The sequence below is a fragment of the Cystoisospora suis genome (genome assembly GCF_002600585.1).
Source record: "Cystoisospora suis strain Wien I chromosome Unknown contig_1048, whole genome shotgun sequence".
In the NCBI taxonomy this organism is placed as follows: Eukaryota; Apicomplexa; class Conoidasida; order Eucoccidiorida; family Sarcocystidae; genus Cystoisospora; species Cystoisospora suis.
Window position 1 is genome coordinate 1,089 of NW_027153849.1, and position 25,105 is coordinate 26,193.

The following is a 25,105-nucleotide window of genomic DNA, read 5'->3' on the forward strand; positions in this document are numbered from 1 at the left end:
GATCGATAGATAGATAGATCGATAGATAGATAGATAGATAGATCGATAGATAGATAGATAGATAGATCTGTCGGTATGAGTAGATTCATTGTGTCTCTCTATGTTTGGTGTAGATCTGAGTTAGGCCCCATTATTGCATAGTTCATATAGTCAACAAGACAACAAGAAGACAGCAGTCCTAATAAGGCTTTCACCCCGAGGATGCCTCCTGATGCTTTTCTTTCTTCGCCTACTCGACTGAAGGCTTGACTTGCGCTGTGCAGGAAAGAGTTGGTCTTATAAAGAGAACTGATGAGATGTGTCTCTGTCTCGATCGCTAGAAGGACTTTGCAACTGTATGAGTTGTTGCTACGAGGTGAAGGAGGATGTTTCCTACTCTTTCATTCCTTTCTGTCTTTTGTGCTGACCTCGTCTCGGTCTCTGTTCTTCTTCTTTCAGGTCTAGGTCGAGGACTTCAAAATCTCTCTGTCGATGAAGATCACAAGCCCCATCTCCCCCCAGCCTCTCAACATGGCGACGATCTTCCTCTTGCTTCTTCTCCCTCTACGCCCTCTCCTGACCAAGATACCACCTCGGAGATAGCACAGAGAGAAGAGAAAGCATGTGAGCAAGGCTCTCCTCAGGGGGGGACATTCCAAAAGGAAAGTCGTAACGCTATCTCATCTGACAGAAATCTTTCTTCTTCGCTAAAAACGCCTTCTTCGTCGGCCTGTTCTGCTCCTTCTTCGTGTCCAACGGAGAACGCCAGCCATTCTTCTTCATCTTCAGCTTCTTTCTCTTCTTCATCTTTTCCTCAGATGATGACCTTCTGTGGAGCTGGGGGTGGAGGACACGTCGGTCGTGGAGGGGATGGAGTGGACGCAGCTACAGGCCTAAGGTGTAAAGGAACAGGGGGAAGAAGTTATGATCTAACTTTGAATGCCTTTCCTATAAGAACGGATCTCCAAAGACAGGCTTTAGAGGGCGAGCCAACTCACGCTCTCTCTTCCGACACATCTAGAGGAGGGTTCCGAAGACAGAACACGACGGGCTCTCTCTTCCATGAGATGAAACGCAACAATCCACATAGGATGGATAAGAGGGGCCTTCCTGACTCATCTTCTAACCCCCTGCTCCTCCCGAGTGAGGAAGACTCGGAAGAGAAACATGACGAGCAGACGACTCCATCTATTGCAGCAGATAGAAGAAGAACAACGACACCTTCTCTTGATGCGGAGAGAACATTCAACAGCCTGCATAGACAAGAGGATACAGCACATTCTCCTGCAGGGCCTTCTGCATTCTTTCGTGACTCTGAAGGAGAAAAGCTGGGAAGGGATCATGTTGCTCTTCAGTCATCTTATGATCTCCCTACAACGAGCGCATCAGGAGGCGGAGGCTATAGTCGACGTGCCGGCCAAGGAGGGGGCCTAATATGGATAGAGGCATTTATGATTGAGATCTACGGGGTAGTTGAAGCTAACGGAGGTCATGCAGAGGCCATGGAAGACGTTCCTGTAGAAGATTCTATACGTCGTGCCTTATTGCTTGAAGAAGAAGAAGAAGAACTACAGGCGCAACAAGAAGATCAAGGAGAAGCGAAGAAGGAGAAAGAGATAGAGATAGAGAAACAAGAGAAGCTTCCAAAGAAAGGTGAAGATTCCATACAGATGAGAGGGCGAAAGAGGAGAAAAGAGGATGAAGAGGAGGGTCTTCGTGAGAAGAAGGTGATTCTTCACGGATATGAAAGGATGGCTAGAGAGACAGAGGCAATGATGAATAACGATCAGGAGATCGAGGGAGAAGTTCTCTCAGTAAGAGAAGTTGAGGGATTACAAGAGAATACAAAATGTCATATCGGATGCCGGGAGGTTTCCCGTGGACCTCTCTTATCTCGAGAAAAAGAATTCCCTCACTTCAATCCATCTCAAAATACAGTGCGTGTGTCCTTTTCCTTTCATCCGTCTGTTTCTTTTCCTCTATCTTCTCCTACTGTCTCTTCTCTCTACCCTTCTCTCTCGAATACGAGCACGGCTAAAGAGAGGAGAAAAGCCAGAGAGGTCTTTTCTTTCTTCTTGAAACAAGAAAGAAGAGAAAAAGAAGAAGTGCAAGGACAGAAACACCCGTGGTTCTTCTCGTCACATCTCCATCGCCACAAGGAAGGAGAAGAGGAAGAGGAGAAGTTGTATGAAGGAAAGAAGAAAGGAAGCTCAGGTGCCGCAGCCTCTTTTTACTTAGCAACAGCTATGGCGGACCTCAGTCAAGCAGGACAAGGCGGCGGAGCTGGAGGATCGATCGTTCTACGGGCCTTCTCTTTGAAAGGGCGAGGAAGACTCTCAGCTCGAGGGGGGAAAGGCGGTAGATGTACAGGCGGCGGAGGAGGCGGAGGGGTTGTCGGATTTCTATGGATAGGAGAGAAAAGAGAAGCAGAGAAAGGTCTTTCTTCTCAGAAGGAACGAAAGAGAAAGAAGAAGACAGGGGGGATAGGGAGACTTGAAGGAGAAAGAAAAGGGTCCAGACAGGGGATTTTGCCTACAGAGAAACGAGTCGAAAATGAAGAAGCAGACGAAGAGCATAAGGATGATCTCAATGACGATAAAGAAATGAAAGAGAGAGGAGATAAGCCCAGCCAGGAGACGAAAGCGAAGGGAAGTTTTCGAGAAGATTATGCCGAAGGAAAAGCTGACGAGGGCATCCAAGAGGGGAGAGATGATCGGTTGACTTCGACAACTATACGCCCACGTCCTCAAGACAGTTTGATCTCGATGAAAGATCTCCCTGGACATCGACAAGGTGTTTCTTCAAGAGACAAAGATGTTAAGGAAGAGGAGAAGGCCGACATTCCCATTACCCCTCCTTCAGGTTCTCCAAAGTGCAAGAAAGACGAAAAGAAAGTCTTTCTATCATCTCCTTCTTCTTCGACAATCTTCTCATCTCCTCCTCCTTATCCTCCTTCTGCTTATCTAACATCGTCTATATCTATTCAAATGCCTTATAGTCGAGAAGACGAAGAAGATGAAGGGAGCGACGAAGAAGAAGAAGAGAAAGAGCGATGGAAGTCCATTTCGCCTGTGCGTTTTGCGGCATCTTTTACAGGTGTGATAGACGTAAGCGGAGGGAGCTCAGATACGTCACTTGTTTGTCAACAGCTTCGATTGCCGTTAGGTGAGAAGGGCTATCAAGGACAAGTTGTTCCTTTACCTTCTCTTTCTTCTTCAAGTTCATGCCCACCTGGCTTAGCAGGATGGGACTGTCTTCCTTGTCCTATCGGTTTCTACAATCTCTCAGGAGAATCTTTCTGTCGACCATGTACGAATAAACCCATGGGATCTTCAGCTGTATATACAGCTGAGAAGAAGACGACATCAAAGATCCACCATGACGCTTCTTCTTTCTTTCTGAATTGGAGATACACGCCTTCACAAACCCCAGATGGAGAATGTTCCTACGAATGTACAACAGGGTTTCCTCATGCACATCTGAATCCTCTTTGTTTAGCTCCCTTTCCTTTTCTTCTTCATTATCTCTCTCAAAGCTTTGTCTTCTTTCTTATCCTTCTTCTTCTCATGGGTCTCTTTATAACAGGATTGGCGAAGCTCTCTCAGCGTATAAGATGGGAGAGACCCTCTACAAGCTTGCATATGCCTATGCGTTCTCCACCTCGTCTTCTCTCACTACAACAGCAGCAGCCTCAGCAGACGAACAAGCTGAAGACAGGCAATCATCTACCTCACCTTTATAGAACCTCTTCGAATTCTTCTTTCTTTTCTTCTTCTTCATCTCCTTTACCTCTTCACCCGTCCGCTCAGAAGACGCTAGGACGTCCCTCATCTACTCCTACTGCTACAACTGCCTTCATATGCACTTCAACGCCTACACATACCTCCCCTATGTCTGACCTCGATACATCTCCTCAAGAGCCGAACAGACACCTAGGAGGGGAGGCTTTTCCAAGTTCATCGTCGGTGCTGCCGAGTGACCCTTCAAAGGGACTTGGAGGAGGCCGAGGAAGAAGAGCGGGTCGTGTGATCTCTCCTTCTGAAGGAAGTTCTTCTTATCATCTGCATTCAGATAGAGATGAGATGAAGCGAGGGAGAAAACTCTCGAATCCGCATTCTCAAACCATAGGAAGAAAAGCACCCCATGCCAGCGGGAACGACTTTGATTCCTCTTTTCCTCTTAGTGGGAGTAGCTTAGTATCTAGCGGAGCGGGAGCAGGACCAGGGGGGGGAGGAAATTATAGACGTAGTCGTGCTGTGCAAGAGAGACGAAGTGTACGTATGTCGAGGACGTCTTTAACGATGGAGGATTTACCTTATCACGTACAAAGGGTCGCTTTATTTGGATCGAATCGACCAACAGATCCATGGGGCTTAGATGCTTCGCCATCGTCTTTTCTTCTTCCTTTAATTATACCTAGTCGTTATGCAGCCTTTGCATCTCAGGTGAACTCCATCTGTTCCTATCCCCGTTGGTTTGCATGTCTTTATGATCTTCTCAAGTTCACTTATCTGCCATTAGCGGAGATTGTTCTTCGTATAGCTCAGAGACGCCGAGCTGAAGCTCTCCTGTCCTTTGTGTTGTCTCTTGATACTCGCCGAGATCCAGGGGAATCTTCAAGTTCTTCATCTTCTTCTCTTGTCTTTTGGAGATCGATACGAGCGCGTGAACTTTCCTTCGGGATCAAGCTAACGATCAGCGCTTCATTAGATACATGTTATCTTGATATACTTGACTTTGATCGAAATCCTCTCGATTATCATGTCTATCCTCATGTCCCTATGATCATACTTCCTTCAGATACAGACTCTTCGCCTTCATATACATCTCACATAGATAAACGTCATCCGTCGTCTCTCTATCCTCTTACAACTTCACCTCCGACAACTACCTTTTCTTACTATCCCTATCCAAGTGCTGCATGTCTATCAGAACCATCTTCCTTAGCTTGTCGATCTTTCTCATCTCCGAGGCTAGGAGGGCATGGAGAGACTTCTTCCTCACTCGATTCTTTCAATCGATCGACGGCGGTCCAAGAAGGCAACGAGGCCGTTTCCGCAGGGATCTCTTCACGAGGGCTGTCTAGGCTTCGTGTTTCATCTCCTGACTTTGAAGAGACATACGGGTTCTTTCATGGGAGATCTCAAGAAACTCAAAGTCCTTATGATCTTCGTCACCTCTCTCCTTCAACTCAGCAACAGAAAGAAGAAGAAAGACGGTATTGGAGATCCGTCGGAGAAATCGAAGAGAACAACGCAAGAGGTGGGAGGAGTCCTTTTACAGGTGTCTTAGAACAGGTGATAGGAACTCGTGAAGCACGTGTTCTCTTCGAGTTCTTTAAGCGGAAAGCCTCGGTCATCCATCAGCCTGATTTACTTGAAGCGATACATATAGATCAAGCTATGGCTCTCTTTACCCCCAGTAGTCGTCACCGTAGAGGAGAGCAAAGAGGAAGAAGAAGTGTTGAAGAAGAGGAAGAAGAAGAACAACTAAAGACGTCTTCTTCTCGTTATTCTTCTTCTTCGTATCGTCTGCATCCGAGTGCATCAGCCTGTCATAATGATGGTTCTCTTTCAATGATCGAAAAGAATCTTGCCTACTTCAAGAATACAGAGGAGTCATCACACCTGAAGCGACGTGGTATCTGTGCATGCTGCGGAGGTCTATTACTCGTCTCGCCTTTAGCTCACAGACAGGAACATTTACCATTGTGGAACTGGGTGAGGGCGTCCTTATCGAGTTTTTCATCTTCTATTAAATCCCCTTGTCTCTTTCGTAGATCTCGTCTTCCTCCTCAACGGGGGAATGCCCTGCTTCGCGGGGCACGCGCGAACTCCCTGAATCGACATACGTCGATTGTCCAACACGACCCTACCTCTTCTCATAATAGATGGGGAATGTACGATACAAACGATGGAGAGGATTTCTCTACTTTATGCTGGCGACCTTCTCAAGGAGCTGCTGATGTCTTTGGGTTATGCGAAGGTGTCCGCCGACTTAGCAATGAACTTCTGCTTCCACATGGCTTAAGAGCCCATGTGTGCATCTTTCCTATAGATGGCTTCATAAATGAATCTGGTGAATCCATACAGCGTCTAGGCATCTTAACGAGACAAGGTCCTTCTTCGACTTCTTCTCCAGTCGATCCAAGTATCTACTCAAAGGGGGGAAGAGGAGAAGCTTATCGACGTGACGAATCCCTAGCTCAGCGAGCTTATGTTTCATCCTCATTATCACCGGGGAGTGCTCGACTTGGTGTTCCATCCTTATCTCGTCGATGGATCTCCGATAGTCGTCTTGAAGCTTTCAGAGATCGACGCCTTGTTGTACAAGGCGAAGGAGCATGGAAAGACAACATAGGTCTGGGTGAATGGGCGAGAAGATCATCACATCGTAAAGGAGATATTTGTCACTCTGTATTAGAAAAAGATATCATGAGGGACAAGACGATGGGAAGAGAGTTTTCGACTTCGTCGTCTCGCCGTAAGACTCCGTCGACATTCTCCTTAAGAGATCTCCAGACGTCAAGCTCTCTCCCCCCTAATGCTTCTTCTCTGATGAGGGCGATGAGGTGTGAGGATGTAGAGAAGAAAAGCCATGTGGTGAGCTTCAAGGAGGAGTCTTCCACATTGCATTCACTCTCTTCTCACCTAGGCCTTAGTAGGGGCGATGAAAGGAACTACTCAGCCTTTGCCACAGATCCATTGTCAGATACATTCGGAAGAGACGGAGATAGCTCTGAATCACCTGTTATGATAACGCAAGAAGGATCGCCAGGTGCTCTCTTCAGTTTTCCGCGGCTTGTGACCCCTCCTTCATCTAATCTTTTCTCTAGTGGAGCTTCATCTTCAGAATCTTACGGGCCATCGAGTCCTAAGGAACCTCGGTCAGCATCGACGTCATCGGGGCTGTCTAGACGCCTTATGGAAATCTTTTCATTTTCTTCCAGGAAATTAAATGCGCCGTTTTCTTCTCCTAGTCAAAAAGTCCAGTCTATTCTTCTTACAACTTCGAAGGAGAAAGCAACTCTCAAGAGGAATCTTGATATCTTATCCAGGACTTCTCACCACCTCAAACAGATCGATGGCGCTGCCTTCGTCCCATCGAACAACGGTGTCGGAGTTTCTACACGTGCTCCTTTGGTCACTTCTTCAGCTTCTCAATGGGTTTCAAGAGGGGAGAACCCTCAAGCAGATTCTTCGCTTCGACATCTTGCCGGGCCTTCCTTATTGCTTGCGGGGGATGTAAGGGGTGGACTAGCATCTAGTGAAGGCCTCCTAGGAGATCCTCATGTGTTTGGTGGGCCGCCATCACTTGGTTCATCGTCATCTGTACACCCTACAGCATACGGGCATGTTGAAGTTGCCTTTCGAGCGAATCACATTCTCCACCCATCGTGTGATCCTGTTAAGCCATCTGGTTTTGTCTGTCTAGCGAAAGATGTGAAGTCACTGAAGACTTCTAGTGGGAATGGACAGCAAGGAGGTGAACTCAAGGTCAGACATCTCCGGCAATATACACTTGCACTTGTTGTGACAGAATCGCTTTCCGAGGGTTTATCTCCTTATGGATATGAGCCCAGTGTTGATGAGGTAGAGGACGATTTCTCATGCAGAGGGGAAGGAGAATCTAACCATGTTGTGAGGCTTCCTACTCTATGTGCTCCGTTGTCGGGGAATGCGCTAACTTCTCCTCTTGATCCACGTCGACTACATCCCGTGAACTTCCAAGCCACACCCTATGTATCTCCGTCAATTCAACGAAGTTCCAGCGGGAATCATCCCCCGGTCGTATCTAGCCGCCCTCCTCTCCTAAGTCCTAAGCCTTCTCTAGGATCGGAGGTCAACTATAACAGCAGCAGCAGCACCAACAAGTCGCCTACGAGTGAAAGAATGGCTGAGGCAGGGGAGCCGTGGAACAGTCAAGTGAGAGAAATCAGTCCTACGGGGTCTAATGAAAGTATTCTCAATAGACTTAAGCCAGACGAAAATGAACACGCTACACGTCATGAACTTCTCGCGACAACGAATGAAGAAGCGGGACTCGACAGTCAGGTAGTCTCAAGAGAAAGACCACGGGAAGAAGAAATGTCAGCATATGAATCACCGAGTCCTGGGTTATCTATGATCCCCCTCGGGCGTAGTATAACCTCAGCCAGTGGGGTGAGCCTAGGAAGTGAAGAAAGTAGCTCCATCTCAATGAAACATGATACCTCTCCACTTCTTGTTGAAGAAAGGGGGCGACGACGGCGGCCAACACCGGAAAGGAACAAGCTTCATCTCCTTAGTTGCAGAAGGGCATGCAGCTATCAGTCTCCGGCGTTTCCACAGCCCGGAGAAACGACAGGAGTTCACCACGGCGATACAGACCATGAGTTCGTAAACATCCCGACACCTCCTGCTTATTCAATAGGAGAGGCCCGTGGACTTCTTTCCTGTGATAATGAACCAGACACGCTTTTTGATTTCCCTGAGTTTTCGACTGACCCTGAGTGTTCAGGGCGGTGTCAAGGTGACTTCGAAGAATCGCCTGGCTTCGAATCTCGCCAGGGCAGTCTCCCTGATAGGAAGAGCGTGATGATACCAAGTGACCATGCAGGTGTACAACCTCATCAAGATATGCCCTCGATGAAGATGGGTTCCCCTGCCTTCTTCAACAGTTCAAGAACTTCCCATAACACGTCATGTGCTCCGCAGACCAGTCGAACCGGTCATGATCGGACTAAGGGAAAGCTATTCCATACCTATGAGAGACTCCCAGCAAGAAGTACTGTGGGGACCGGCAGCAGCACTGCTGTAGCCGCAGCGGCGATTGGAGAGTTGAGTAGACGATTGCTTCAGGGACTAGCAGGAAGAGACAATCCATCACCTCTAGGAAAGGAGACAGATTCCCATGTATCTCAAGGTTTCGAAAGACATAGAAAGTACCAGGGTTCTTTCTGGCGGGTACATGACCTGTATAACAGAGCCTCATACGGGGCACACCGAGGAGAAAGTAGTGGGTGGGCCGATTACCTCGGCGTAGCTCTAGGAGCTGCAAAGAAGCGAGTGGCTCCGGGAATTGACCCTCTTGGATGTAGTCAGGAACAGCAGTCTCCTGATGGAAGCTTGGCATTCATATGGGCATCACCTTCGCTCCCGGGGCATGGATCAGGAAAGGGTGGGCTATGCGGCTATCTGAGATGGCTCACAGAACGCATTCAAGGTTTCTTTCTCAAAAGAAGACGACATGCAAGCACTCATGGGTGGTAAGAGAAGAAGGGTCCAGATTGTTTCATGGAGGATCCACTGTGCAGTTGCAAGTACGGAGGAAAATGACCATTCAAAGTTTTTCTGACGGGCATTCTGCATTTCGCCTGGTTTCTGACGACCTTAATGAGTCAGTCCGTTCGAAACAAACACGAAGTCTTTGGCAGTCTTCAGTAGATGTGACTACTGAGGTTGAGTCTCTTCTCGTGGACCTCGCCTTAGCCATTTGCTGTGAGCTTTTTCTTCTACCTCTGACGCTCGTGTTCGATGTCTCCGTCACAGCCCTCCGGCCATTTAGTCACGTCTCTTCCCCCTACTGGGCTGCATCCCCAGGGCGTCGTGTTATTCGCCGTATTGCGTGGTACCCACTGACTCACCTTTATGATAGAAGAAGACTACTACTACTACTGCTGCTTATCGCGACGAGTGAGTCTACTCGTTGTTCTCTGCTGTACTAGTAAACGTCTCTGGACGGCGATGAAAGCAGGGCCCCAGAACAGCCATCATGCAAAGTGCGTATCCGTACCTGCGAATGATATGACTGGCATGCTTTTTTCTGCCTGACGTCTTCTTCTCGGAAACTTGGAGAGACTGAAGACCATATTTTCCATGTATGTTGTATGCAGGGGATCTATGGCATTCGGGATCGCACTAGCTGTCTTTCTTCTACATACCTTGTGCGTCTCGGTTCAATACTTCATCATGTACTATGCAGCGGCTCCTTCCGTGAGCGAGATGCCTTTTCCTCCGAGAAATCCAAGATTACCGCCGTTGTTAGGTTCCTCTGTTCCTATAGTTTTTCCTGCCCCGCTAGATGCTCCACTGCAGTTTCCGCTTCGATCAACAGCGGATACATTAGCGTTCCCCGTGTCGTTACACCTCTACATGGCCCTGTTGTGCCCTCCACTAGCAGACTTGTTCACGTTGGTTACGGGATTGATTTTTCTCATTTCTGCTGACCCTGATAAAGGCAAGCTCTTCGTCATGTCCATCCCAGCATCGTTGCCTCGGCATGTCGTCGGTAAGTGTAGATTTCGCTGCATGCAGTCTGATAGTGAGCTGAGACTTTCTCATGCGATGCGGTGCAGGCTGTGAATGCATGAGGTGATTGTATTCTACTTCGTGAGGTGAGAAATGTCACCTCAGAAGACCCAGGACTAGTATGAGAGAGCGTTATAGTGTCTGGGGGCGGGGTATACCCAGGTGTTTTCCTGCATTCCAGTAATAAGCGACCGGGCTGATAGTGCGACTCCGGAGGTTCACCATGGCTGCTGTACTGATGCGAACGAGTGGTATCTTGTTGAGCCTTGGAGCATGTTCACCTTGTCCCTGTTTCCTACCAGACGAGTTTCCCTGGGCTGCAGCAGGTGGGATTTCGCAGAAAACGCTTTGTGATTCCGCTCTGTGAGGACTGTGAGAGAGATGCCGCAACTCCAGTTGAGTTTTCCGTGATAGAGATCTGGCTATAGAACTGGACAAGACTCCAAACACGATAGAGGCTCGGTTTGACAGCCTCGCGTAACAACCTCCTGTTGCAAAGTAACGCGGCCGGCCTCCGGATGCGCTCATTACCTTTCACATCTCGTTGCACGTTCACTGCCTGCCTTGTATGCATTGGAGTGTCGTCTCAACTGGGTTCAGCCGAGGGCTAGCCGGGTCGGCATGTGCGTCATCCTGGTGGTCCCCGTGTAGGTGTGATGGTAGGGGTGGGCAAAACGCTCTGTAGCTGCACACCGCCTTAGCTACAGAATGTCCGCAGTGACTGGCTGCGACCCGAACGCCACCTTCAGTTCCACGTGGATTTGCTTTCATGATAGTCCCCTGCGAATTCGTCCGTCTGTATCCATCGGGCGGCGCATTTTAGATGTTGATTCTCCTCCAGGACTCGGACTCCGCCTATGGGAACAACCCCAATTCCCTCTCGTCGCTTGGAGCGTCTTTGAATGCATCGCGTTCGTGATCCTGAAGGTATTTCTTGCCAGCGCCGGTAAGTAGTTGCACAGCTGAAAACGAAGTCTTCACCAGGGACGCTCCAATTCACACACAATCGGAGTGGTGCCGCGCTTCTCAGCAGACATTGGAGTTCTGAAGCGGTAGGGTATGGAAAAGGCCACTCGGGAATGACCAGACGCACGAAAGAAGATTGCGTATTTTCATGTGTGTGCGGCGCGACTCGTCTAACATGTTTCTGCTCCTGGTGCAGCCAACGTCTACCTGGGCTACACTGAGAAAGGACGAAGATCAGGGAGGAATCGCACTGCGGGGTCGGATGATGTCGATCCGTTTGTCGAGGTGAGTTATTCTGGTCGTCAACGCTGGCAAAACGATGAAGAGTGTTGGGGGAAGTGCGAGTGCGGATTGTACACTGGAGATCGACGGTGAGTCTGCCGTGGTTTTCTTCCCTCGGTGCATGGTAAAGCGAACACGTAGCGAGCCAAAATTGTTACATAAACGGAGAGGTCCTTGATTCGAAAGGCAACGCCGAGAGCGCAATATGACCCGTAGATTTCAACTGGTGCCAACGACACGATCGAACGGTGCCAAGTAACGCTAGCTTTTTTGTGTTTTCGTAGCCCAGGGGCCGCAAGGTGCAGGAAGGTCAGGCGTGCGTTGCGGGATTGTCTATGCTCGTGTATACATTCAGGAGGTCGAAGAAACGAGCCGTTTCTGTGTCTGTGCGAGACCGCGTCTAAGAGAAGAGCGCTTGTTATAAGAGAAGCCGCCCGCTTCGCTGTGGCGGGGAGCAAGCAGGCCGAGGGCATGTAAAAGCAACCGAAGAATAGATCGTAATGTGCTGCATCTGCACTTGCCAGAGAATGAAGTCACGCACCTTTCGGGCCTCACTCACCTGAAAGGACACATCTCCCTTTTCTTAGCAAAGATCCACTCGCTGACCCGGCAGAAACTCCACATGGCCTGTGAGAAAAGGTCCTCAGGTTGTAGTACGCGGTGTTCCAAGGTTGGTCGTAGTGGGATACCAATCCAGAGTTTGACTATGAGTACAGGTGCTTAGTCGCATACTTTCAGGTGCCAGGTAGATGCGACATTCGCGACACTGTTCTTCGTGCTGATAGCTGGTCAACGGTGCATTACTGAGCATCAAACCCTGGGGCTACGCCCAGCTATGTACTGAGAGTGAAGCCCTAAAGCCAGGCTCAGCTACTTGCTGTACTATGATAGGGTTTGTTTTCATACGGCTGCACGGGGAGTTTCTACTGGCGTCTGTTTCGAACACCGGAGACGCCGAAGAAGAAATTTCCCCGCTTCAGGCACCCTGCATCTTTACATACTTCTGTAGTGCCGCAGGTTCTCGGGCCGGCAAGTGTCTCACCGCTATAGCAAATGTAGTTGTCCGAGCGCACTGCCCACTGCTCTAGTACACAGGGGCTTCCCGTCTTCAGAGCAGCACCGCTTGTCTGGCTTCCATCGCCGCGGTGTACCCGAGGCCGGGGTGGATCCAGGCTTATCCTGAGACAAGCGAATATTCTCCGCCTCGTGTTCTGCGCGGCGTGTCCTTTAAGTGCGCGGCAGGTCCAGTATCGAGGAAGGGTCACGATAGCGCAACGCGCTTGTTCGTGCCAGAAACTTGAGGATGCGCGAATTGTTGCCCGCGGCACGCAGCTAAGACAGGCGCAGCAGAAATACACTGCCCAAGTCGGCCTGGAGAGCCTCCTGGCCTATCTTCATCCCAGAGTGCCACAATGCAAGAAGGCCCGCCAGGTAGTTCCGAGGCACACCGCTGAGACGCTCGTTGTCGAACCCGACTCCGCTGCACCTGCTCAGCTCTTCTAGCCGTGGCATGTGAGCTCGTCCCTTGAAGGACTTGCTTCCGGGGGCGCGTGGTGTGCAATCGATACACTGTCGATGCAAGAGCGAGCTCCATCGGGCATCGTATTGCGCGCGTATCCGGGAATAGGAGTTGACAGTCTGCCACACAAGGATTGCTACTGGGAGCATGCGAGTGCGGGAAGTGACGTATTGCATGCTAGCCTCTTCAAGGCAAACAGGCGTATGCATCCCACGTCCGGAAGCGTAGCGGCCTTCGTCACCAGGGGCGTACGCTGCACAACCCGACGGCGTGTCCTGCTGTGGTAACACTCAACGAAGTTGCATTGGTGTCTCCCTGTCACTGAGTCGTGGACGTCGCTAGTGAGGTGTAGTGCTTCGTCAAATGTTGTCACGCCCTGTACTCCAGCCCAGGAAGCCGAGGAGGTTCGAGCTCAACAAGCTTGCCACTGTGTGTAGAGGGCACGCCGCTCGTTCCGAAGCAGTACATCAGGCACAGCCTGGAACGGAACGGAGTATTCGTGTCGACAAAGCCCGCTTCGAAGTAGCACTGTCCTAGAAAGTTCTGCCCAGTGGACGCTTCGGCTGCAGCGCCCGTCCACATTTCTGAATTTTCCGCCGGACGAACAAGGGTGCTACCGACCCGCTCATCGTATGCAGGACAGAAAAAGTTTCAAGAGAGGGGGCTTGCCACCGTCAAAGGCAAGCTCGTGGGTTTCTCACGGTACCCCAAGTCGGACTGATACGCTGGTTCTTCGTGTCGTCCTTCAGCGGACGACGCGAGTGAGTCCACAGTTGCTGGTACCAGTGTGTCTTTCTGCGAAAACTTCGGGAGCTCGGCTAAAGGTCCAGAGCCAGAACAAGGAAGAGACACGGGTGCCATATTTTGTTTGGGTGTCGCGTATTGTACGGACGGACACACAGGGATAGCTTCGGAGCCGTCGGCAAGCGTGGCAGCGGGCCGGGACGGTGAACTATTTGCTAGCTGCGCGGTCGAGAAGTTATTTCTCTGTTCATTTGACACTTCTGTTAAGAGAGACGGAGGTGGAACCGAATCGGCCGAGGGAAGTTCACCCGTAGCTGAGTGTCCCTCCATATGCGAAACTGTCGCCGTTACCCCCGGTGCTAGCTGCGCTGCGGACACTGACTGGAGCACTAGAGGCCCATCTTGCTTGGGGGTGCAAGTGACAGAACTGAACTGTGACGCTCCAGCCATGGGGGCTTGTCCGATCCAACTTTTCTCTATACCTAGATTTCCCAGGTGCACTGCTCCTGATGTACCTAGCCGGCCACTAACGTGGCAGGTGCCTGAGCTGATTAATGCCTGGTCCGATGCAGTAGCGGGCAGGAAAGCCGGGTGTCCCGGACACTCTGGGGCCTTATTCAGGCTTAGAACCGAGTCGTCCCACGACCCTTGAACGTCTGCTGAAAAGACTGAAGAGCCTGCATTCTTACCCTGACCTGGTGAAGACGAAGAACCAGCCTGGGTCGCGAACTCACTGGCGCGGCCCACGGCCCCCTCAGTGTAGGATAAGCTAGTAAATTCTCCTGAAAATGGATTCGGCGTAGCCCAGATACCGAGCGTACTAGGTCCGGCAATCTTCTCTCCAAGTGGCAACGGACAGATATCCGCAAACGTGTGTTCACAAGAAGGAAACTGGGCCGGCGACGAGCCCGGCCCGGTCTGAACACGCGAGGAACATTTCGGCCCGGGAGCAATCATCGCCTCAGGTGGTCCGTACGGATCCTGGTAAAGAGCATTGTCTCCTGACCAGGGCTGGATGGGAGGCAGGCTGGTCTGCTGGTACGTGTCCACCGGAGTCCCGTTGAAGGCGAGCGTAAGTGGGGGCGGCAGAGATCGCTGCATCAGGGGAGGCTGAGAAACTTGCTGGCCTTGGGACCATCCCGGCGTGCATGAAGGACCGTAGCTGTTGACAGCCCATGTCTGCGCTAACGAAGAAGCGAAGACAGCGCCCGTGCTACTCTCGTGCGAGTTAATAGGGCCGCCCCCAGCAGCGCGAGGAGTACCCGGGTATGCGTTGCTTAGCTTGATTTCGGGGCTCACCCACGGATGTGAAGTCTCCATAGGCGAATGAGCGGTAGGCGGTGCCTGGTGAAGGCCCGCCACATTCAAACCCGGCCCCGCAAAGACGTCAGGAGCGCATCTGTCAACCTGACAGAAACGAGGCTTTTTCCCGGCAAAGTTAACGATGCGGGCCAGCCTTCTGCTGCTGCGCAGTATGGGCCGCTCGACCGAACAAGGCGAGGTGTCTTCCTCCGAGCTCGTGCTTGTTGTCCTTGTGGTGCTGCTTGTGTACGATCCCTGGCTGAGCGACTCACTCCGACTGCTGTCGCTTGATCGCCACGGATCGCTGCTTTCGCTCGCTGGGCGGCTACCAGAGGGGGTGTCAGGGGAGGCCGTCATCGGGGGCTCCTCCGAAGTGGGGATGGAGAGCGTCAGAGGCCCCACCTTGGGAGCCGGACCTGGATATGGCAGGGGATTCGCGGCTGTCACACGTGGCGGGGCCGGCAAGACAGGCGGCGGAATAGGGATTTGCTGCCACTGAAGGAATACCTCGTCGGCTGGCGGTGGCGCACTAATAATATGGGATACTTGGCTTTCATTCGTGCAGATCGGCACATCAGCGGAGACAGGCAAGTACAGTGGCTGCACCACCTCCTCTGCTTTGATGCTCGGTTGCTCCTCTGGAAGAGAGGCGACTGCCATCTCTGGGGGAGCGGCAGGCTGGGTTGTCTTCCGTCTACGAGCTGCCGGACCTGTTTTGGCACGACTGCCACGTTTTTTAGGTCTCCTGCGTCCTGCAAGGCTCTCATACTCAGGCATCCGAAAAGTGGACGGCGCTGGTGACGCGGAACCGGGAGGAGTTTTCTGGAAACTAGTTGGTTCCGTACAGTTGAAGTGTTCCGGTCTGTCAGCTTCTGCGGCGCCTCCGACCGCCGCGACACCTGCAAAGCGCGGCGTCATTGTATAAGGGGCCGGAAGAGAACCAGCGGGACCCGAGAGACCTTCTGCTCCCTGGCCGTGAGCGAGTGAAGGTTGTTGCATCTCCTCGGGCAGGGAGTGAGACACGGTTGACCCTCTAACGGAGCCGACATCCTCTTCGTTCTGGGCAGTGATTGTGCAGCCGCTCTCCGATGACACCTGAGTCTTCCTCTTTTCGCTGTCTCTGAACCTCTTGCGGTAGTTCTGCAGATTAGCTAACGTAACGCTCTGTCTGCCTCCCTTGGCCTTGAGCTCTCTAATCCATTCTGTCTTCAAGCCGTTCGCCTGACAGAAGTTTATGCAGAGACGCTCCACCGCAGACCAGCAGCCTAGGAGATATGCAGCGTGCAACAGCTCCTTCACTTTCATGCTACCCCAGTTGCTCGTGTGCCCGGGCACACCTCGTCCCAGTTTGATGCCATGAGCGGAAAGGAGCGCTTCCTGCAGACACACGGAACCAGATGCGACAAGACGCTAATGCAAAGTTTTCAGGGGACATCCAAGCACAGAGCTAAGTCAGTACGCCTCATTTCGTAGTGTTGTACCATCTCGTCACGCTGTATGCGACCTGACGAGCTGAATGTCTCAGGGGCATCCTTTCTGCTCTTACTGCGTGTGGAAACGGTGATCAGAGTTTCAAGGCGTAACGAGATATCAGATCAGGTCCTGCTGCAACAGACAACGCTCACACAAGCGGCGGGGTCCTCTGCTCGTCGATGGTTTAAAAGGCGGCGAAGGTAAGCCCGGCCCTCCAGACCGATCGGGATATCAAAACCTGGAAACCACTCCAGGAGCCACTCGCCGTCTTCGTTGCCTCTGCTTGCTGTCCCCTCTAATAAATCCTGCGGGTTCCGAGGGGAGCCCGATGTAGCCAGAGACGTCATGTTCAAGATGTCGCCTTGTACTATGTGCTTTCTTGTCGATAATCTCGGCATACCTCGCCTAGGCAACCGAGGCACGTGGAGAACCTAGATCGTTGGCGCTAATCTGCTCAGGAGTCGATGTGCCTGTCTATGTACCGTTTGGTCACGCGGTGCACGACTTTGCGCCGTACAAACGAATTGGAGTCTGGGTAGGCGGCGTTTCCTGACCCCGAGCTGAGACAGGTTGGGAGCGTAGAAAACGTCGACAGTTAAAGCACTATCCCAAATTCAAGCACGCCACATTCCCGGGACCAGAAAAAGGCGCAATACGGAAGAGGTCTGCTGGAGAGCTAGTGTCCTTCTTTCGGCTGCCGTCCTTTCGCTACTGTCCATTTTTCACTCTGCTGTCTGCAAGGCACTCCCCTTCCTGGCCAGAAATATCTGTCCTCTCCTGTACAGATGAAACGTTCTGGGCAGAAAGGGTTGTTGTTCCTGGCGTACGCTGTGAGCCAAAAAACGCTGTTTACTGCCACGGACACGTCCTTGCTGCCTGCCTGCGGCGGCCCCTTCTCGAATGGGAGGTCCATCTGGGCCTCTAACACACCGGGTAAGCTTTGACACGAAAACCGATAGAATAAGAGCTCTGGAGTACAGCGTCCTGTATCAAACTGCTGCTCACTCCAGCCTTCCACAGAGAAGCCGCAGCTCAAAGCCGGCACACACAGAGAACTGAAGATTGCAGAGACTCCCAGAGTACTCCTCAACACGACTTTCCTCAGCGACTGTCAACGGTCTCGACCCTTAGTACGCCTCGGGGACCACAGGTCTCCTTAGGATCACCAAGCGTTGTTGACCCCGAGGGGTACAATGACAGGTACCCGCAGCGCAGAGATAACCAAACGTAGCAAGTGTAGGAATCTCGTAAGGGTCCACAAAAGAAAACACTTTTCGCTAACACCACGGTAGGACTACCACGAGAGTAGCCGAGAGAGCTGACATCAAAGGCAGGCACTCGTGCCGCCGAGGTTCCCCTGATGGAAGGACCCGTCCAGCAGAGTTTTTGCATTGGGGTCACCGCAGTCCGAATGCCCGTAGAGTCTTGCTTAGAGCGGCAGCTGCCGCTCACGACGAAAAGATAGACAAAAGAGAAAGCGCGAATGTCGACCAAGTATGGCGGAGAACCGCCACGCTTGTGCCGACCCACGCGGGGAGCCAGTCCTTATGGAACCCGACCCGACTTGAGCCGCATTCAGCAACAGCAGTGGTCCTGCCACTGCCGACACACGAATGGAGCGTTACTCGGTGAGATGGCGTGCAGTCTTGCTGCACCGGTCCGGCTACAAGCGGGCCGGCATCCCGCGCAGGCAGGAGCCAGGCGCGGGCCGGTTTCACAGCTACGAGGGCGCGACGGTTAGCCTCCTAGCCGCCTGAGGGTTGGTGAGGCCACTTTTTGAACGAATTTTGGACCCTGAGTTACTAAATGCCGGTGTGACGAAAGAGGGATGCGCAGCGATCACTCGGAACTTCACCAGAACGAACTAATGACGTGGGAAGACCCGTGCACTTTCTGCTCGGAAAGAGAAACAGGTGTGTTCCATAAGGCGTGTGTAGTGTTTTCACTGCTTTCTAACATGCAAGAGATGCTTTTTCGCATCCCCCCGAATCACATCTCGGCCGCGAAGCGAGTACCGAAGTACTTTTGGGACAAGGCAGTACCAAGTGCAAGCAATCCTCCTCCTACCGCCCAACTGTGTCTCGATCACTCTATGAGTGATGTTCAGTGGTCGCCTGCTCGCCATTTCCTTCATCCAGAAGAGAAGCCCCGGGAGCGAATGCGCACGTCGGCCCGGGCTTCTTGACACCCAGAACGGCAGTGCGAGTGGGAACGCTTCTCTTTCAGGTTCATCAGCCTATCCGCACACGCCTCTCATTCGCGGGCTTCGGAGAAGTAAGCTTTATCGAAGATGCGCCTCGAATGTAGCCTCGGGCCTGCGGCTTCTGTGGCTCCGTAGAGGCTTTAACAAAAAGTGTTGTTCGGCCCAGGCTACGCAGGCCAAACTTAAAGGCTGGCAGCACAGGTGTCGTTAGTTGTGTCTCCGCCTCACCTTCCATCTACTGTGTCCCCTCGGCTGCGTGCAGACCCAGTAGAGACCCCATAGGCAACATGGCTGCCAGTGACACGAGAAAGCCTTAGCTAGTGTCTTGACGCTCCGACAGAGGACAGTACAGTTTCCTCCTCCGTTTCCTCCTCCAGCACCCTGGAGGTCCGAAGTGATTTCCTCCACTGGTTCCGCCACAGCTCAAAGGTCGTGCGCCTAGTGCAACTACCAGTCGGCACCGTCCAACATTGCTGCTGTCTCTTCGTCCGGCCCAGGCGTCTCGCTTCACGTTCGCGGCCCCCCTCCCGCTTAGAGAACAATGGAGAGAGGCATCTCCTGCAATGAGCTAGGACATACGAAAATCGTCATCACCTACAAAAAAGCGCGTGCGGGTACGTTTGCCGCGCCTCGACCGGGGTGGCGGACCGAAGCCAGCCGGAATCCGTGGCCTGACTGAAGCCCCGAAGTTTTTTCTGCCCCTCCGCTCGCCGGCACATAAATTGAGTGAGAAAAGCACAGGCATGCTTGGCGTGACGACAAAGCTCCACTCGAGGGGCTCTACGAAGCGAATGACCTGAAGATTGTGCTAGGATTTCAAACCGCTGTAGTCACCGAGCGCTGTGGTATCTGACTGGGGAAAAACTGCTCGGGGATTCGAACCGAGATTCGTGTTCACGCATCTTACGGTGTTCCTCTTCATGGTTGCCTGAGGGTCAGTTCGAAGAAGCTGCGCCGATTGCTTACGCAGAGCCAGGTCAGCCGGTGCTGGTCACGCTGACTGCCACATCATCGAAAACTTTAGCACCTCAGCTCTGTTTTTGCTTTCGTGCGTCCTGTCTCTGTACCGAGGAAACGCGTTGCGCGCAGTTGACCACGGCTACGAAGCCTAACGGCACGCTGTCCAGACTGAAAGGAGACGTAGCTGATGGCGTCCACCTGCTCAAGGACCAGGGTGGGCTTCATCAAATTGCCTCAGGCCGCTGTACCGCGCTGCCGTCGGAGCCGCCGGGAGAGTATACTGAAGACACACACGACATTCGAGGCACACCTGCCAACATCCATCTCGTACTGCTGTTCAGCACTTAGACAGCTGCATAAGATGCTGGACGAAAAAGAAAAAGCCTCTGTGCGCTTGCCTGGCACTGTCATCTGGAGCGATAAAGAGACTGCCCTTTTCACGGACACGAAAGCCGCTCGCCTCGCGGAAAAGTGAAGCGACGAGATTCGCAACTTTTCTTGTCACACGCTTAGGGCCTCGAGACCAGGGCTGAGTGGCAGCCCGCGGGGACGCAGCCAAGGCGGCCCTGACCTTCACCCGCGCAGCCTCTTTCAACCGGGTGTGCTCGCAAGCCAAGACAAGACACGTCTTCAGCCTACTCTTATGACCTGCTATTCTTTGTCGCATGAGTAACTGCAACATCTTTAGGATTCGGCTCTATAATTTCGAGGTTACCCGCTTTTATGTTTCGGTTTGCGTGTCAATTGTGCACTCTGGCGCTTGTCCGGCAGCGTGGACAAGATAAACTTGGTTTTGGCTTGCTGCCTGCGCGCTCGGAGAACCCGAAACGCCTCGGTTCAGATGCTTTCTGGGGCGACACTTGGCATTCGCGTCGAACTTTTTCATGTCCATTCTACCTTACTATATATGACTTGTTTCTGTATGTGTTGTTCGCCTTCTGTTATGTCAAGGCACTGCCTCATTTGCAGTCACCATGACGTGTCTTGTTTTCAAGGGGCTGTCTTCTAGTGGCTGTTAGGGCGCGCGAGCACTCGCTCGATGCGGCGAACCAACAGGTACAAAGCGTTTCTTGCGAGCTACAATTCATGCAGTTCCTGAACTGTTCTTTCTTACTATGCTTTTGGGCACAGTTTGTGCTGTGGTATCCCGTCCTTTGTTTACGTTTCCTTCCCGCAGACCCCCTTCGTGGACAGCACTCGCTTGCGGGCACCTTGTAGAGACGTAAGACCACGTGTCTACGGTAAAAAAGTTTCTTAGGAAGGTATAGGGTTGGGGATCTAAACCCAGGGAGAACGAATTTTTGATAATTCATTGGAAATTGTGCAGAAATTATTTCCTGCAGTCCGGCTAATATTGGCGTCAAGACACCGTTCAAAGGCTCGGGCCGCAGCTCTAGGGACAAATGAGATTTGCACTGGTTTCTCCGTGAAAGCTCAAGGACCACAGCAAACTAAGAACGGAAATGTGCTCGTGCTGCTTCCCTGAGCACGCCACTTGTCGGGGTCCTTCCCATCTACAGTCGTCTCAATCTGGCGGACAGGCAATCCGCGAGCATCCTTGAACACTGTTTTTTTCCTTCGTTACAGCTCTTCCAGGCAGCAAGTCCGAGCGGTCCAACATTTCTCGGCACTGTACAGAGTCGGAACACGTCACCCTTCGTCAACAACTCAGTCCGAAGAGTCAACAAGCTGGTACCACCTTGTTCGGACTTGCCTGTTTCTCTCCGTTAGCCGGGCTTCTTTTGAAGGCGCCATGAAGAATTTGATCCTGTCTTAGTACTTGCATTTTCTCTGGTCCGGAACTCCAAGCCAATTTCTTTCGTGTGGCCAGACGCGAGCTCCTGGGCCAGTTTTCGAGACCAATTGAGTCTTTGTTTTTGCTTACTTGCTGTTGCGAGAGTTGCTTCGGCAAACTCGGAAGTAACTGAATAAGATGCGTGTACAACCTGGCACGCCCGGCGGCCTTGCGGCCGTTAGCGGGTTCGGGGGAAGCCAGCTAGTCACCGAGGTTGGCGTCTGCCACGCAGCCATCGGTGGTTCACCTATGGTTGGCCCCTCCACGTACGAGCCAACTACCGGAATCTGCCCGGCTTCCGACGTCGAGCAGGTCTACAAGGCAGGGCCCTTCGACGAAGAGCCTCGGACCCACGGGGCCAGGAGCGAGAGCCTGAGCACACACCTCAGCACGGTCAGCAACGAGTGCAGATCTGTTGGAGATGGAGATGCTATTGACGACCTTGCATCTACTTCGGCCTCGTCTTCGGAAAGCGGAGCTCCATCTGGTCCGTCATCTGGCGTTGCGACGCCCCCGCCTCCGGAAATGAGACCGTCATCGGCTGTGGTTGTGCCTGAAGAAGACGCTCCTGATTCCTTGTCGGCCGGCCTAACAACCGAACAACTCTGGAAATTTGTGGCTCACGTCACCAACAAGTCAGCTGGACCGACTCTACAGGATCGGTCTACTCTACCCCAGAAGAGTCAGGACGCCGCTCGGCTCGCTTTCGCTTCAGCGAGTGCGTCCCTCAATGCTGCAGCCAGTGCGTACCATGGCGCCAGTACTCGGGTCGCGGCGAGAAATGCCCAAACTCAGTCTCAGACTAACATGCTATTCGACACTGCACTTTTTGACAGTACGGTCGCACGGCCCAGAACCCGAGGTGTGGGTTACCGCCGCCTCCGACAGCACCATCCCCAAACCACTGAGACCTGCCATTCCCGTCGGTACCATCCCCGTTCTCCTCCGCCTGAGCGCATACCAGACTGTCCACTTGACGTCTCAGCGGCTGGTCCGGTGACTCGCAGCGGCGCAAAACGCACTGCGGCGACTGCTGGCAGTTCGCAGTGCCAAGATATCTCGAGTACTCCACCAGCCAAGCGGCGGCGCGGCAGCATTGACAAGGACCAGGCAGCGTCTCGACCTGCTTCACGGAATCTGAGTACGTTGTTTGGTTTGCTTGGGAAAAATCTCGAAGAAGGGAGCTCGAGTGATGATAAAGGGGAAGCCCTGGACTGCGAGTTCTGGAGAGAGTTCAAGAAGGCAATGGTCTTGGTTGCCTATCTAGACAAGGTTAGGGCTCTATCCTGTGACAAGTACAGCAGCCCCCCGCAGTTTCTCTCTCGAATACAAGTAGTCTGCTCAGCATGCTGCAGCTGTCCGGCTTCGAGCGGCCGGCGATCAGCAAAGAAAAGAAGCGATCCTACCCGACCAGGAAGGCCGGCTCCTGAGCCCCGGTGCGTCCCAAATTTCATTAGCATTCCTTTTTGGGTTTACAATCAGCCCGTCTACCGCCGCATACTTTACAAGTGGCACGCTCGTCAAAACGGCACAGAACCCATAACAAGCAAGGAGTTCCAGTGCGCAACAAGGGAGCTGTCTCCGAGGACGCTCGGCAATGGAGTTTTTTTCTCTAGCCGAGTCACGGAGGAGATGCGCAGTAAGGAAGAGCCACGATTTTATTTTAGTAGATTTCTACCTTCGGCTCAGGAAAAAGTTGATGGAGCGCTGTCTGAGGCGGAAGCTGCTCCGGTTTCTGTGCGTGAGGATTCTTCGGTGTCTTCGACCCACAGCGAAGAAACGCACATGGATAAAGTTCAGGGCGGCGTGAGTTTTGACGACAGAGAAGGCTGTTGGTACGCCAAAATGAAGGGAGATAATCACATTATCACGAAGCGGTTTAGCAATGACTGTCCAAGCCTGCCTGTTAGACAGCCTGAAGACATTCTTACCGGAGTATCTGCTTCGGGTGGACTCCTAGCGTCCCTCTCCTCAAGCGAGCAAGCGTCCAGCAGCGCATCGCTGTACTATGAATGGGTTAGCAAGCACTTCCGCCAGGTCTCAGCGTTTCTTGGGACACGGGGAAACGTTGGATCCGAAACGTCAAGGTTCTGTGCTCTTCAAGCAAGGAAGTCTCTTTTACAATCAGGCAACGCGTTCTCCGCGACGGCTGCTAGCAGCGAGGCACGAAGCCCTGCGCCCAGTAATACCGCGTGCGGCGTCTCACCACTAGAGGAGTGCGCACCTTGCACTACGACTTCTGCGGAGTCGAAGCCGACGAGGGTGTTCCAGCCGTCAACCGAGACCGGACAAACCTCCCGCCAATCGGCCAACCGTCGACATGCGACCAGCCGGAGCCGAGTTCGCCCAGTGCCTCAGTCGCAGCTGGCTACCTCTCAGAATGCAATACGCCAGAGTCTACGGAACGTGGGGGAGAGTGAACACACGATCTTGAAGCAGTGCCAGCTCCTTCTGTCCAAGCACCGCCGGCAGCTTTCAGAGCGCCTCACAACACGGGAAGACCACTGCGGCTCCGAGAGTTTGCGATCTGATGCCACCACTCTCGGATCGGCCAGGCCATTGCCAACAGAGAAACAAGTCCGAAGTCCCATTTTTACGGAAGGTGGTATTGCAAAGCTGCAAGAGCTAGTGCGGAGTACTCTAGGCATGTTGCCGGACCCTCACACCGCGGTGTCCAATAACGGTCAGGAGCTTAGACTGCTTCAGCAGATGCGGCAGTACCACATGGACATGCAAAGGCTCGTGATGAACTCAGCAGCCAAGCAGAGCCTGACGCCGAAAGCCGTGCCGAACTCGATGGTGGCAACTCTTGTCCCCGGATCCGCAGCGAAAGAGTAAACGTTCGCCCCGGGAGACCTTGTCGGCCTCAGCTTAACTCCTGTCTGCTGTGGTGGCCGCAAGATGCCACCCTTCCATAGTGATGCGATGGCATTTCGTCTTCCTCTCCGTTCTACAGCTTTACTGTCCCTGTTCGCTTCTTTTGGTTGCCTTCTCATCGGTTTGCTCGGTTTTCCAGCTCTGTGCTCCAATTGCCCTCCCATCCTTTCTTCGTGGGTGTTACCATATGCCGCGGGCCACATTCCATTCCGGTCTATCCTGAACAAATTTCCATGCGAAGGGGCTTTTACTCGGTATTGCATCCAGGTTCCAGCAGCAGTGACCACGTCCACTGCTCGTGTCAAAGTAACTCCTAGTTGCCAGGTGGCTGGTTGTGAACGTGTATTTAAAAACTTGACCGACAGCAATATTGATCAAAACTGCTCTGAAGGAAAAAACTATGGGCGTCGGGTCCATCACTCATCACAAGGAAACTGACCGACAGAAATTCGCCTTTGCTAACAGCCAAAGAGACTGTTAGGCTGATTAGCAGATACAATGGTGGCTGACTGTGAGATAAGTTGTAGGAAGGCATTGTGTCGCCATATAACTCAGTGCTGGATAGTGATAGTTGAACGGTTTCCATGTCCCAAAAGCCTATCAAAACGCTTTCTCATGTCTGCATAAGCGGAGCCTGCTGATCCATGGAGATCCGAGTCTGCATATGCAGGTGCTACTTGGTAGGCTACAGGAGGCGGCACCGTGAAGAAACCAGG

General features: G+C 52.4%; 4 protein-coding genes across 4 annotated transcripts in view; 2 read left to right on the plus strand and 2 right to left on the minus strand.

Moving 5' to 3' along the window:
- Window positions 1-13,817, plus strand: part of CSUI_002503 (uncharacterized protein) — a gene marked incomplete at its 5' end in the record, with an annotated part of 14,868 nt that extends 1,051 nt beyond the window's left edge. Inside the window, 5 exons of the mRNA XM_068062703.1 lie at window positions 439-9,226; window positions 9,854-10,248; window positions 11,110-11,214; window positions 11,431-11,519; window positions 11,872-13,817. Of these exons, the coding sequence (XP_067925310.1) occupies window positions 439-9,226; window positions 9,854-10,248; window positions 11,110-11,214; window positions 11,431-11,519; window positions 11,872-11,940 (9,446 nt within the window). The remainder of the gene's footprint in view (window positions 1-438; window positions 9,227-9,853; window positions 10,249-11,109; window positions 11,215-11,430; window positions 11,520-11,871) is intronic.
- CSUI_002504 (uncharacterized protein) lies at window positions 13,669-18,059 on the minus strand. Its single transcript, XM_068062704.1, has 2 exons — window positions 16,707-18,059; window positions 13,669-16,458 (listed from the first exon to the last, which is right to left on the minus strand). The coding sequence occupies exons 1-2, from the start codon at window positions 16,950-16,952 to the stop codon at window positions 13,687-13,689; spliced, it is 3,018 nt and encodes a 1,005-aa protein (XP_067925311.1). The 5' UTR covers window positions 16,953-18,059; the 3' UTR covers window positions 13,669-13,686.
- A 1,160-nt stretch (window positions 18,060-19,219) lies between these two features.
- On the minus strand, window positions 19,220-20,162 carry CSUI_002505 (uncharacterized protein; the record flags this gene model as incomplete). Its single annotated transcript, XM_068062705.1, has 1 exon — window positions 19,220-20,162. A coding segment is annotated over one exon (210 nt), but the record flags the coding sequence as incomplete, so codon positions are not given.
- A 73-nt stretch (window positions 20,163-20,235) lies between these two features.
- Window positions 20,236-25,105, plus strand: CSUI_002506 (ap2 domain transcription factor ap2ix-4). The gene has a single exon (XM_068062706.1). It carries the CDS (start codon window positions 21,651-21,653, stop codon window positions 24,348-24,350), a length of 2,700 nt encoding a protein of 899 aa, XP_067925313.1. The 5' UTR covers window positions 20,236-21,650; the 3' UTR covers window positions 24,351-25,105.